This window comes from Siphateles boraxobius, unplaced genomic scaffold, assembly GCF_051911475.1.
Source record: "Siphateles boraxobius isolate OS27281-9 unplaced genomic scaffold, OSU_SipBor_1 9, whole genome shotgun sequence".
NCBI lineage: Eukaryota > Metazoa > Chordata > Actinopteri > Cypriniformes > Leuciscidae > Siphateles > Siphateles boraxobius.
Genome location: NW_027509219.1, coordinates 17,346,607 through 17,362,114, shown reverse-complemented (window position 1 = coordinate 17,362,114; position 15,508 = coordinate 17,346,607). Strand labels below are relative to the sequence as shown.

Genomic DNA, 15,508 nt, shown 5'->3' with positions numbered 1-15,508 from the left:
CGTGGGTTCCCTTGGGAACTTATAATGGGTTTGTAGTCTCTATAGCCTTTCTTATTTTTTATGTAGAAACTTGTTAGCAACTTACGTTTTTAAAGCACACAAAGGTCTAAAAATGCAGGGTTGAGGTATGACTGTATTTTATTTTGTCAAAAAAAGTGAGTGTTTTCAAGTAACGTGAACCACAACTACAGGATATCTATCTATCTATCTATCTATCTATCTATCTATCTATCTATCTATCTATCTATCTATCTATCTATCTATCTATCTATCTATCTATCTATCTATCTATCTATCTATCTATCTATCTATCTATCTATCTATCTATCTATCTATCTATCTATCTATCTATCTATCTATCTATCTATCTATCTATCTATCTATCTATCTATCTAACTAAGTTCCCCAAATTATTGCAGAAAATCTGAACAACAACAACACATATTATTATAATAATAATATAATAATAATATATTATTATAAAATAATATAAAATGTAAAATAATTTGAGGTGGACAAAGTACACAACTTCCTTACTTAAGTGAAAGTACAGATACTACAGGTCAAATATTACTCCATTAAAAGTAAAAGTTGTAAAGACGGATTTTTACTTAAGTAAAAATACAGAAGTACTCGTTTTTAAAAGTACTTAAGTATCAAAAGTAAATGTCAATGCATTGTTTTATTATTGTTGCATTGTTGTATGTAATATTTGCAGTACCTTATGCCTCTGAATCTCTGCCTGCCTACCTACCCTCATATCAATATCAAATTTATTTCTAGAACACAGTTCCAGTAGTGGGATTGAAAGTGAGATTGAATAAGTGCACTCAATATTGTCCACAATGGTTTCAGACACCCAAATGGCTGTTCCCTCAAAAAGTGCCCTATTTAAAGTTTTTGGGCTTTTAGTAAATGTCCAGCAAACACAGAACGTTGGTACAACGTACCCAACCTTTTAACAACATTTTAACAACATTGCCAAAAGGTTGCTATAACTACGTTGAGTAGTGAAGGTTGTTACAACGTTGTCACAATGTTGACATTAAACCACCGTTCAGGGCCATTGCTTAAGGTTGTGCCTATGATGTCTTGACAACCACTGGACCACATTATGTACTCGTCACTGCCCTGAACGAATCAGCCTTTTAAATTTCAACCGCCCGTTGGGCTCATTGTGTTGTCTCATTCTTCGTCGAGCAAGTCCAACCCAATGTTGAAAATGAAAATCAGGTTGATGTCAGAATCCAACGTCCGATTGACGTTAATCTCCAACTTTGGACAGACATATTGTGGTTGAAAATGAAAATCGGGTTGACTCGGAAACCAACATCAGTCGGGTTCTGACGTCAACCAGACTTTCATTTCCAACCAAAATCCAAATCTCTCTCTCTCTCTCTCTCTCTCTCTCTCTCTCTCTCTCTCTCTCTCTCTCTCTCTCTCTCTCTCTCTCTCTCTCTCTCTCTCTCTCTCTCTCTCTCTCTCTCTCTCTCTCTCTCTCTCTCTCTCTCTCTCTCTCTCTCTCTCTCTCTCTCTCAATAACTGCATTAATAACTGAACTCTGCTATCAGTGGCTCCATTATTAGCTATAAAATGACCTTTTGGAATTAGCAACGGAGGCTTCGGATTAGATGCGTAAGAAATTAGTCCTCTACAGGAGAATTTAAGGACAAAAACCTGACAAATGTCTTGAAATACATGATCTGAAGAATGTTTTGAGGTGTGTTAAGTATAGGCGGAATAATTGAATCTGGGCCATTGAATTATTGAAAAACAATGCACACCCAATTATTCCTTACATATATTATTATTAACATTATGTCACATTTATAAAAAGATACCAGACATTTAAAGACTTTTTTTTCCTGAAACAAACCTTTCTGGAAGAAAACATGTGTTATGGTGGTTCTGCACAATGGACAGGGTGTGTTGGTGGGGCAGTTCTTGGCCAGTGTCCGCAGACAAGGCTCACAGAAGACGTGGCTGCAGGGATGGCACATGTATGGACTGAAGTAGACATCCAGACACACTGCACAGATATAGCCTTCACGATCCCGGCTGGGCAGCTCCTCATCCTCACTGCTGCTAGATGGGTTCCCTGTAGAGCTCTTAAACAGAGAGGAGATGACTCAGTGCTGTTAAACTCAACAATCTGGTGGGCTTCACCTTTACTATAGGGAGCATCAGCGTTATGCTGATGGTTCGTATAAACGGTGTTTTAACTTGGCCCTTTAACACACTTGGTTGTTGGACTATGAAGCATCTTTTGGATTGTGTTAGAGACATGCTTTGAGCTTGGGGGTGTCCCACACAAGACTCCTATGATGCACATGGACTGTCAGCATAATTAGAGCTATCCCGCACATTGGGACCTCCAGAGACCATGCTCCTTTTCCCCTAGTTGTGTCATTAACAACAAATACCCATCTCATAAAAGTCCCCACATCCCACTTGACAACCCAGGATATCACATGGGAAACATATCACATGTAATTATGTTTTTAATGTATCCAGTTTACATGCTTCCAAGGTCAAAAAAAGCTTTAATTTTCTCACAATTTACATTGCAGTATCACCTGTTTTCTCACAGAGTATGAAGTGGTTACATTCAATGAAGGATTCTAACTTCATCTTTTTTACTGAGAACCTGCTCTGGTCTTATTGGTCAGATGGCCCAGTCTGTTGTGATTGGTGTATTGCTTACAGCATATGTTGGAAACCAAAATCCTATTACCATATCTGAATTTCAGCTCTGGAGGCTCACTGACCTGTATACACAGTGATACAAATAGTAACAATGCCGTTGGTTTTACCATATCAATTTGAGCCCGAGTCCACATCCTCATCCTATTGAACTACATTCAAAGTGGATTTGCTTTCGCAGCACATAAAAACAGCATCTTCTCGACATGTTAGCCTCAGCTACAACTACAATGTTTGAATTAATGTCAAAGTCAGATGTTCACAGGCAGCTATTGAACAGTGTTTGGGAAATTTCCTTTTAAAAGTAATGTGTTGCAATATTGTGTTAATCCCTAAAAAAGTTTTTAATTGTTTTAGTTACTTTTTATGGAAAGTAATGAGCTACTTTTTCTCACCTGGGCTGGGCTTGCTTGTTTGTTTTTTAATAAAAAACAGTTATATTTTTTTGGCAAATGTAATGACCTTTTCACACCAAAAGTGAAATGTCTCAGTATAGGGTGCAGCTCAAACAAATCTTTCAGCTTCAGCAATGAAAAGTAATTTTTGCTTATTGTACGGTTGAAGTGGATAACTGAAGGTTTAGCAAAGACATATGTTATTAAAGTGACATTAAATACACAAATTATATTTGTATTATTTAACATATTTCATTATTGCAGGTTTGCGTAATATTCTGAGTTTGCATTTCACTGTTTTTATTCATTTTGAGGAATACTGAATCTGTTTTTGTGCAAGTGAGTCTAGAACTACAATAACCATCATGTTTACAAAGCAGCACTTCCTCCTGATTTCCCTCAACATGAGGACAGGAAAGTTTTCGGTCAATAAATGGGAAAGCAAAGTAACTTACATTACTTATTTGAAAAAGTAACTCGGGTATTTGTTGTAAATTTAAAAGTAGTGTGTTACTTTACTAGCTACCTGAAAAAAGTAATCTGATTACGTAACTCACATTACTGAAGCATTACCCCCAACACACCCAATGAAGACCATACAGTAGGCAGGCATTATGTAAATTTGTTAAATTAATAATTAACAAGTGTAGTTTAACTGGTATGCCATGCCACACTGTACCAAAAATATGTTGTTTACTCTCCAAAAGGAGGAAAAACTGCCTACAACTCAAATTATTATACCACTGAAATGAAAATGTAGGATTTATGTTTCTCTTCACTGTATTATGAAGGGTCCTTACCTCCTCCTGCCAAAACACAACTCACCCTCTTCTAGCCACTGGACAATGAGAAATGAAGGAGCAAAAGACATCATTGCATTTGAGTAGGCTATAGTAATCAGACCAAAACCATGAATTATTAGACCAGTGCTTTCTAAGAGCAGTTGTCTATGGTTTGTGATTTCTTATGAGACACTTTGGGGTGTTGTCCTTTAAAGATTAATCATTGTGAAGAGAAACATACACTTGAAATTTTACAACAGTGATACAGTGAGCATTAATGTTGGTGAATGGGTTTATTGCATTGAGTTGAGAATCCCTAATGCAGAACCTGTTGATTGTTAAAAGGTGCCCTCTGCTGGAAAATGATACATTCTGTGTTAATGATCCGGGAGTGATCAGCTTTATATTGTGCTATCAAAAAAAGAAAGAAAGAAAAAAGGAAGAAGCAGTGAATAATATTTTTAAATATATGAATACATGTAAAGGATAATGTGCCAGCAAGTTATTAGTGCAAAATAAACCCTAAAATGAAATATTCATTTGAGAAAAATATTTTAAGAAAAAGTTGTCCAGCACAACAGAAAATAATCAGTCTAGCAACAAAGCAAACACTGAAACAAAAATCACAATTCACAATTCATATATAATTGTTGATTATTGAATCAGTTACTTGTTTTTCTGGTTAGTGTGTACATTGTACCATTGTGTTTCCATTGTTTTAACTGAAAACTTATTTCAAGAGACCACATGTCAAAAGTTTCATTTTTATCATAAAAGTAATATAGTTGACCTCCGATGCTGATATATTATCGAGCTCAGAGATAATACTTCCGTTTGCCAACCTCTTTTGACCTACAATATTTTCTTGAAGTACCCTCTGAAATATTACGTTTTTTACAACTTATTCGCATGCTCACGGTTCTCTGATATTGGTTAAAGACCACATGATACACAGGTAAACAAATTAAATATTATATATATTATATATTATATATACTTTTCTTTTAAAATGATTTCTTTATGTTTGACATTTTTATGATGAAATCAATTAGCTTTTCATCAACTCACAAAAACTAATAATAAATGAATTATATTATATATGTACTTATTATATATTAATTTAATCTATTGGCACCAACTTTACTGAAAAAAAACTTTATAGAAAACTTCAAAGCATATCATCCTAAGTTTGTTAATGCATTGTCTTTTTCATTCCAAGTACAATTGATAGACAGAGACTTGCAGTAATTGCAAAGGAGTTGATCTTATCTTCTCACATCTCTAGAATTGCAGCTCTTGAGTCAAGAAAGCTAATATTCGGACAAAAAAACATTGGTTTGTCACACATCAATCCCAGCTGGAGCTGCTCTTGAAAGACAAGCTGCAATTACAGCTCTTGCATGTGTATTTATGCTTCACCTGCACGTTCTCCTGCTGCTGGTTCTGTCTGCAGTGCTCTCTCCTCCTCTGTCTCCTCCTCAGGCTCTTCAGTCGTTTCCTCTCTCTCTTGCTCAGCCTGCGTTCCCCAGTGGGAGTAGGTGTGAGCAGGGATGAAGTCACTCTGCCAGCCCGCTCTCCAACCCCCTGTTCCTCCTCAGAGCTGCTGAGAGACATCAGAGGAGCTCTGTGGTTGAAGGAGCTGCCCGCTTCCTGATCTTCGTGAGAGCCTCTAATAATATCCGACCTAACAGGATTAAGATCGGACATCCTTGAAAGCATCATAGCCCTACTATAGGGAGGCTGGGCAGGAGGGCTTATCCTATGGCATTGGGAAGTGGAGGCCGGCTGGCTGGCCGTGGACCTCAGCGTATGTCCAGGGAGGACATCACAGTCTGGAAAGAGCAGATGAGAGAATCTTTGTGGGGAGTATCGCCCCCTGTAGTGATTCTCTCGATGGGTGTCCATATAGTCCAGACTAAACGCCTTCCTGTGGGCAAGTCTGACTCCAAACGTGGCCCTCTGTAGGGACCTGACCTCCAAGCACAGGGCCTCAGCCGTACGCCCACGATCCTCTCCTCCAAGTGAGCCCATCAGTGAGATCATACAACTCACTGGCGAACCGAGTCCCCCCCCCCCCCCCCCACTGCGCCCAACTCTGCAGTAGAACGGGAAACATTTAAGTTCATTGTTGAAGAGGTGAGCAGGAACATACTGGCCCCCTGAGGCATTTTGCACTGTTGACAAAGGTAAAGCCCCCTAAATAGTGGCAGTTCAGCGACCCAATTGTCCCTAGGGGAGTATAGAATTCAAAAAGCCCACAATGCATGCATTGTTAAAAGGGTAGTAAAATTAGGTGAAATAACTAGACCAACCTTTTTCAACAGACAAGGTCAGCTCTTTCTCTATCTGAACAATTAACAGCATATGGGAATATGAGAGTCACACAGTGACTGAAACGAAATATGTGCTCATTTCATGTACAGTTTGTGTGGTCTTCTTCTTGGAGCTTTATTAATATGGTGATTCAATTACAAGTGCAATTACACCATTATTTTCACAAAATTGTGTATATATATATATATATATATATGTGTGTGTGTGGGTGTGGTGTGTGTGTGTGTGTGTGTGTGTGTGTGTGGTGTGTGATGTGTGTGTGTGTGTGTGTTTTAATATTTTGAATTAAATATTACATAATTATATAATATGAAATAAAATTATATATATATATATATATATATATATATATATATAGAAATGTGTGTAAAATGTATATTTATATAAAATGACATTATTTCAATAATCTTTTAATTTGAACATTTTAATTTAACGTACATTTCAATGGATAACAATGGATTTGTTGTAGGTTATTTAAAGAAAATGTTAAATCAATTTAATGCAATTTTTAAACAAAATACATTGTAAATATTAAACATTAATAGACTATTCAGATATTGATTTTTAATTTAAATTATAGAAAAGGATAACGCTAAAAGATAAAAACATGTAAACAACTTACACCAAAGAGACATTCAAGTTGAATGTCATTGCATAAGGTAATGATGGCCGAGTTAGGCATTATATAATGTAATGTTTATTAATTTTAATAATCAATTTCGAAACCTCAAACCCTTTTCTATTTTAATAATCAATTTCGAAACCATGCTCTCAAACCCTTTTCTGTTTTAATCATCCGATTATGTTGTCGGTTTTGCTATTGCCAGAGTTATAAATGTATTGATATTATTTATATTCTAGCGCGTTTGAGAGAAAATCTATGCTGTATGGTGTTGGGAGTGATCTGAGTCGTTAGGAAACGGGGTCTCGTTCGATACTTCTCCGTCATTAATGTTTTTTCATCTGTTTGCCATGTTCTCACCAGATGGCAGCAGATTTCCGTTCTGGGTAACACAGGGAACTGTCCGTGGTGCTGCAAGTACAACAAGTCACAGAGTGTATTTTCAAATAATTCTAATAATCATCAAACTGTTTATGATATTCGAAAGCATCATCATTATACTGGCATACTATACTGTCAGTTTTGCAATGAGCATATAATAATGAATATATTATTAGTAAGTTTTCAATTCATTAGTTGCAATTCATATGCTCTGTAAAGTATTTTTCATCTTTCTTTCCAACCATTTAACTTATATAGCCATTTGTCTTTTTCAACAACAAAAAAAATTTCAGATAGATTTCAAGCTGATATTTTTCATTAGTAGCCTAATGAAATCCGAATTGGCTGGGGAAAGTGCAATTAGTTTAACACTGCAAAAATAAAATAAATATAAAAGTTTTAGAGGGCTGTTAAAAAATCATATTTGTGCCTTAATTGACTACCAAGAAACAATTTAACAAGCACGTTCTTGAATTTGTGTGCTCACCTTTCATAACATCAACTGTTGAATATGTCAAAACATATTAGAATAGCAGCTCATATCCTAACTACAACTTTGTACTACTTTAAAGCTTGCGCGACAGCTCTGCAAAGTGCGCGCGCCAACCTCTCAACCATCTCTGACGCACTTAGCACGACTCGTATAAATGAATTCACATCGTCACTGGGCGCCAATGATCGCATCTCGAGCGTGCGGCACTTCCTGAGCCCGGAGCCCGCCATGCGTCTTCAGAGCTGCGAGGTGACCGGCGAGAGGGACTGTTTTTGAGTGACCGCTCTCACCATGGAGAGTAACAACAACACCACAGAAAGCCAAGACTGGAGCGGCAACGAGACGACAGTAAGTGAAGTTGCTCTGTGTTACCAAATAATCGGCTCGCTTTTCCTGGCTGCGTTAATTCTGTTTGCCATATTGGGAAACGCGTGTGTCATCGCTGCCATCGCCTTGGAGAGATCGCTTCAAAATGTGGCCAACTATCTTATCGGCTCTCTGGCCGTCACAGACCTCATGGTGTCGGTGCTGGTACTACCCATGGCAGCCCTGTATCAGGTTTTGAACAAATGGACTTTGGGACAGGAGATGTGCGATATATTCATCTCTCTTGACGTGTTGTGCTGCACCTCTTCCATCCTGCACCTGTGCGCAATCGCTTTGGATAGGTTCTGGGCCATCACCGATCCCATAGATTATGTGAATAAAAGGACCCCTAGAAGAGCGGCTATCTTGATCAGCCTTACTTGGCTAATAGGATTTTCCATTTCCATTCCACCCATGTTGGGTTGGAGGAAACCAGAGGACCGGGCAGACCCCGACGCGTGCACAATCAGCCAAGACCACGGGTACACCATCTACTCAACTTTTGGAGCTTTCTACATCCCCCTCATCCTAATGCTGGTCCTCTACGGGCGGATATTCAAAGCGGCGAGGTTTCGTATAAGGAAAACGGTGAAGAAACCCGAGAAAGCCAAAATCGCGGACAAATGCCCCGCGGTGTCTCCGGCGCTGTTCACGAGGAAGCCGAACGGCGAGCTGGGCAAAACTTGGAGGCGAAGCGTGGAGCCGCAACCGTGCGTAAACGGAGCGCTGAAACACGCGGAGGACGGAGAGTCATTCGAGATCACAGAAGTTCAATCCGTCTCCAAAAACCACCTGAGCCTGCCCAACAACCCTCAGCCGTGCTTCGAGAACAGAAACGAGAAAAACACGGAAGTGAAGCGCAAAGTGGCTCTGGCCAGAGAGCGCAAAACGGTCAAGACTCTGGGAATCATTATGGGCACGTTCATTTTCTGCTGGCTGCCCTTCTTCATCGTGGCGCTTGTTTTGCCTTTCTGTCAAGATTGTTTTATGCCCGAGTGGCTGAGGGCAGTCATTAACTGGCTCGGATACTCCAACTCACTTTTGAATCCCATCATATATGCGTACTTTAACAAAGACTTCCAGAACGCATTTAAGAAGATCTTGAAATGCAAATGTATTAGACAGTGAACGAAGCTATTTGATGGAGACTAACATGCAGATATTGATTGTTAAAGAACTGCTCTAAAGGCATTAATGGACAGTACTTCAGCACAAGAAGAGTTAGAGCTCTGTCCTTGTGTATTTGTTTATCTGTGAAGTTAATCTGCTTCCACCACAACACAATGTGCATATACCACAGGATGGATTCAGACTAGATCAAGACTCTCAGACCAGCTGCGTTCGTTCATTAAACAATAAAGCCCTTAAAAAATGCTTTTGTTTTATATTGTATATGATGAAAGGCACCTTTCTCCGAGCAAGGAGCTGTTTGTGGGATTGTAAGCACACGGAGACACCGATATCCAGCAGATTATTAATGTAGAAAAATGTAATGTGAAATCATTTCTCTTACATCTATTTGTTTTCAGCAGAGCTTTCTTATATGACACAGACTGACTGGAAATACCTTGAAATAAAAACATAAATCTAGATCACAAAAAAATCTGTGTATTTGAATCATTGCAGTTGGGAAGGGTCGGAAAAAGCTTGCAAGGGAAATGTACACGTAGCCACATTCAGATGTACAATTCAAGAAAGTAATGAAAAAAATATAATTATATCTATATTATATATTTATAAATGAGTTAGTATAATGCCACCTTACAAAAGGAACTTGCTAAAGGGATTATTATGCTTTTTATTCTTCGTTTGGCACATAAAGAAGCTTCTCTTAAGTCAAGGATGTTTAATTTGCATATGGACATAAAATTAAAATACGTGCACATATATAATAAAGCTATAAAGCAATGTAAAGCATGTGTTGAATGTCAGTGCGAGTGTCAGAGATGCAGTGCGTACACAATGATCTGTTTGCATCGGGCACAGCTAGGCCTTTGTTCCTCTGATGCTGCAGTCGTGCCACACTGAATTAATAAAACTAATGTAGAACCTGTAAACCAGTTCAAGTGATTGAAAATCACAACCCTCAATTGGCTTAAAGAGCCTAATACCCTCAATTAAGTCCAAGGCAAATAACATAACTTCAGCTATCGATATAAACCTCCTCCCGTGAATCGAATTGGCTTACACCACCCCAAACATCCTTTGCTTGTCTCTCCAGATGTTTAATTCTTTAAAGCTAGTCCTTACAGATTGTAAACCTCTTCCGCAGTGACATTTTTCAATGTATCTTTCGAGTGGCCACATGCACAGTGATGGGAGAGGCAATGGTGCAGAAATTGTATTCAAATAACATTCTAAGGCTCTGCCCACATAGAACCAATGTTTATGTTTATGGTTTGCCTTTCCTCCTACATTTGTAAACTGACACACTGCAATGTGACGGACGAGGCCGTTCGGATGAGATGACAACATTGATAACTTGACAAAGGATATTGTGAATGAACACAAAGCACTCGTGGTAATATCCTCTGCTGGAGTGAAATGTTGCTGACTCACTGAACTAATCTTGCACATAATGAACTAATTTGACCCATTTTTACTTGTGACAATTTTTTTTTGAAATGTACCACCACTGCTGATGACAGTGGTCATGCCCCCGTGTCAAAGTTATAAATGACCAGCCACCAACTTTGGCTTGATTGGAAACTATAGGAGAAAGGCACAATATGAATTCCTCCCCCTTGTGTCCTGGAGTAAATTGAAATGGCCACGAGGGACATTCAAGGTCATTCTAACCTTGATATAACTATTTGTGAGTCTAAATGACAAGTGAAAAGAACACCCTGGACTCAATCTCTTCCTCTGAGGAAAGTCTCAGTCTAGAGACTACAGCAGTGGCTGTTAGTTACTCAGCTGACATTTGTTTCCGAGTATTAAGAAGAAGAGATTAAGCTGCATGTTTGTCATTTCTTAAAAAAAAAAAAAAGTGATACATTTCCAAAGACCTATGAATCATCACTTTCTTGCTCTTACACAGCATGCTCTAATGGATCTTTCCCCTGCTGGATTGCATGTTAAAAGCATACAGGAAATAATCATTACAAACTACATCTGTGTGATAATTGTTGGATCTCTGGATTGTTGCACATTACCTTGTTGCGTGTACGTATCAAAAGGACAACTCTATCAATTAAAAAAAAAAAAAAAGTTCAGGTTATAGTTGTTCAAAGCTGTTTAAAATGTAAAACATTTAAATTAACTGCTTTGTTTACGTCAGTTTTACCTTATGATGCAAATATAAAACAATTGTATGTACAGTATATACTGCCATATACAGTATAGCCTATATATATACTATTATAAACTGTAATATTGTGAAATGTCATTACAATTTTAAAATGTTTTTCTTTGTTTAAATATATTTTAAAATGTAATTTATTCCTGCCAAAGCTGAATTTTCAACATCATTACTCCAGTCTTCAGTGTCACATGATCCTTCAGAAATCATTCTCATATGCTGATCTGGCACTCAAGAAACATTTTTATTCTTATTATTATCAATATTGAAAACAGCTGCACTGCTTCTTTTCTTTGTGGCAATGATACATTTTCCAGGACTCTTTGATGAATAAAAAGTTCAAAAACGTTTAAACAAATAATACATATACATCGATTTCTCCCAATGGCACTTTCAATGCGTTTTATCAAATGTCATATTATGGTATTTCTGAAGGTGAGTTTGCTGAGTTCACACTAATGTATGTTCAGCGCATCATCACAGTCACTTGAGTTTCTGTTTCAGGGTCAAAGAGGGTCAAACCAAAGAGCTTTAAGGGATCAAAAGTCCCCTATTAGGTTCATGACAATATTTATTAAAAAAGATACAGTGAACAAATTCAGTTGTTGCTTAAAGGAGCTATTTCAATTTCTACCTGATTCTACCTATAAATACTAATTTTGTAGTGTAAATTAATTTGATCTGAAAAAACAAAATTGTGTTGACCCAACTAAACTGATTTATTTTCAATTAAATTAAGTAAGAGTACGGAATTATTTTTTTGAGTGTATTTACATCAAGGTGGAAAAGGACTTCCATCATATTAAAAAAGAAAGATTGTATCAAACTTATTAAGTAATTTTACCTTGCTGGATAAATCAGGTTACATCTACTGACAGTTATGCTCCAGTAAAACCTTGTTTTTACAGGTTGGTTGAATTCAGTTGATCAGTAATCTTTCAACAAACTGTGGATGTTACCGTTACCCCATGAATAGGCAAGTAGAACTGACAAACCATTTTCTTTTCAGTGTAGTTTTTTTGTTATATGCACACAACAGTCTTTTTAGCTATTGTAAGGCAATAGTGTAGGCATGTTTGATTAAAGTCCTATAGATACAGCAGAAAATGAGTTGCACACGAGAAAAATGCACACTAGTGACTGAGTAATGTGGTTTGACAGAATCTGAAAGACGTTTTACATTTGAATGCAAACTGTCTTTAGTCAAATGTAAATTTTCCTTATTGCGCTCTCTTTCTCTCTATCCTTGGTGCTTCAGCTGAAATGAACCAATCATGAAGACAATAAAAAGAGAAAAATTAGCAATAGCAAAAAATAGCAATTTTACATCTTTGCATTTGAATAGAGACTACCCGAGGGGCACAATAATGTCATTGTGTGATTGGTCATGAGTCACCTCTTCAGCTACAGTCATCATCACATAGAAACGTCACTGAAGTCACGTTTCTGATCCCCTCTGACTGACTCTGGGGCCTTTGAGCGCTTTTTTACTTCAGACTCAGAGTAGCTAAACTCTTCATTCTTATCTTCAATTAATGTTTATACCGACACAGCTGACATGTTATTGCAGTTTTCACAGTGTGTTTTAGCAACAACAGGCGGTTTTTACTAAAACGTGAGAGATCGATTTTCTTCACTGCGCTCTTTCTCTTCATGGTGTTGGGCGATGTGGACTAAGCAGCACAATATCTATTGCTTTAATGCCAGCTCCATTAAACGAGTAATTCCATTAGCTTTCTTTCACACACTGACCGAGCCATTTAAGATTCAGCTGAAGGTCTCGCTGCTATTGGCCCGTAGCACATTCTAGCCAGCTTTCCCCAAGTGCCTGCGAGAGAGTGCGTCTGAACATTAAAAGACGGAGAATGTGGGGCACAGAGAAGGCGAAGGTGATGAATTATAACAGCATGGACCCGGTCGACATAAATTTTTTCACATTTAATCATAATACTTTGTAATTATATTACATTCTACCAAATTTAAAAACAGAAATTAGTTATATAGCTACATTTCAAGCGCTAACATTAACAATGCCTTTATTTATGAAATGTATAAAGTTGATAAATATATAGGCTATATTTGAAAAAAGAATAATAATATTTTAATATTATTAAAATAATAAAAAATAATAATAAAATAATGTATTAAAAACGTTTTATTAAACTTTTTATTAAGAAATAATTGATAAGGTATAAAAATCTATAATATATTTTTAAAAACTAGTTCTATCAAATAGATGAATCGCAATTAATCGCTAAAATTTATATATATATATATATATATATATATATATATTTTTTTTTAAATAAAAACTATTGCTGTCAAATAAATTATTCGCAATTAATTGCATCTAGCATAATTTGTATATTTTTAAATAAAACATATTTTTAAATAAAAACTATTGCTGTAAAATAAATGATTCGCAATTAATTGCATCTAGCATTATTTGTAAATATGTGTGTGTGTGTGTGTGTGTGTGTGTGTGTGTGTGTGTGTGTGTGTGTGTGTGTGTGTGTGTGTGTGTGTGTGTGTGTGTGATTTGATTAATCGGGATTAATCGTTTTGACAGCACTAAAAAACACTTAAAATCATTCAGAATTTATATAATGTTCAATAAATATGTAAAACAACAACATCATTTATTGAACAATAAAATTTATTTTGAAAAAAAGTTAATATTTTAAATAATTCATTTACATGCAATGTTAATGTTAAAAAGACTTTTAGGCTCATTTATATGAATCATACTCATATCTAATAAAGTGCAATTATTAGAGTCTAATAAAAACGTCTCTGGTTACGTATGTAACCCTAGTTCCCTGAAGGGAACGAGACGCTGCGTGACAACGCTTTGGGAACGCCCCTGCGTGAGTGCGTCATGAAGCACGTATGAAATCAGTCTAATGGCGAGACAGAATGTCATAGGCGGGTGACGTCATCGACCAGGAATCTATATAAGCACCCCAAAACACAAGCGCGTCAGCTTCTGAGTCTTCAGCAAGTCCTCTGCTTAGATACTGGACAGCCCTTCTTAGGGGGTCCGAAGCAAACGAACAGTTGTTCACTCTTTCTCCACAGGGCAGCTCTGTGGACATACGCATCTAAAGCCCTAACAGGGCAGAGCAGATTTAGTTTCTCTTGGTCCGATGTTGAAAATGGAGGAGGACAGAAAGCCTGCAGTACAATAGGCCTGACCACATTAGTTGGAACCTTGGGAACATACCCCGGCCTAGGAAGGAGGAAAGCCTTAATCATGCCGGGTGAAAATTCCAAGCACGAGGGAGAGACCGACAGAGCTTGAATATCTCCTATTCTTTTTAATGAAGATACAGCAAGAAGAAATACAGTCTTTAGAGTGAGGAATTTCTCAGAAACTTCTTCAATGGGCTCGAACGGTGCTAGAGAGACCTTCTAGAACGGTGCTAGAGAGACCTTCTAGAACAACCGCCAGGTCCCAGGTCGGCACCCTCGTGTGAACTGCTGGCCTCAGCCTCAGAGTGCCACGAAGGAAACGGGTTTCAAGTGGGTGTCTCCCGAGAGAAGCTCCACTCAAAGCGATGTGGTAAGCAGATTAGGCCGCCACATACACCTTCAGTGTGGAGTGGGATAACCCTGTGGAGAAGCGCTTCTGAAGGAATTCCAGCACTGCCCCCACTGGGCAGTTAACTGGGTCCAGCTGGTGTTCTCCACACCAAGAGGTGAACATTTTCCACCTCAAGGCATATAATTTACTAGTGGCCGGAGCTCTGGAGTGGAGGATGGTCTCCACGACCTCAGTCGAGAGACCAGATTCTATGAGCTGGGCCCCCTCAGAGGCCAAGCCCACAACCTCCATAGATCTGGGCGGGGGTGAAGTATCGACCCGCTCGCCTGAGAGAGAAGGTCCCTCCTGATCGGAATCTCCAGAGGAGAACCGTCGAGGAGAGATATTAGGTCCGCAAACCAAACTCGGGCCGGCCAGTACGGGGCTACCAACAGTAGACTGACCCCGTCCCGGCGAACCCTCTCCAGAACTCCTGGGAGCAGAGCAATCGGGGGAAATGCGTAGAGGCGTGACCTCGGCCACTCCTGTACCATAGCGTCCAACCCCAGAGGGGCTGGAGGACTTAGGGAAAACCACAGTTGGCAGTG

General features: G+C 38.2%; 1 protein-coding gene across 1 annotated transcript; it reads left to right on the top strand.

The window, feature by feature from the left end:
• The first annotated feature begins 8,001 nt into the window (after nucleotides 1-8,001).
• On the top strand, nucleotides 8,002-9,679 carry htr1aa (5-hydroxytryptamine (serotonin) receptor 1A a). The gene has a single exon (XM_077224305.1). It carries the CDS (start codon nucleotides 8,002-8,004, stop codon nucleotides 9,202-9,204), a length of 1,203 nt encoding a protein of 400 aa, XP_077080420.1. The 3' UTR covers nucleotides 9,205-9,679.
• The last annotated feature ends 5,829 nt before the right edge of the window (nucleotides 9,680-15,508 follow it).

Coding starts and splice junctions, on each gene's coding strand:
- htr1aa (XM_077224305.1), top strand. CDS start 8,002: ATGGAGAGTAACAACAACACCACAGAAAGCCAAGACTGGAGCGGCAAC.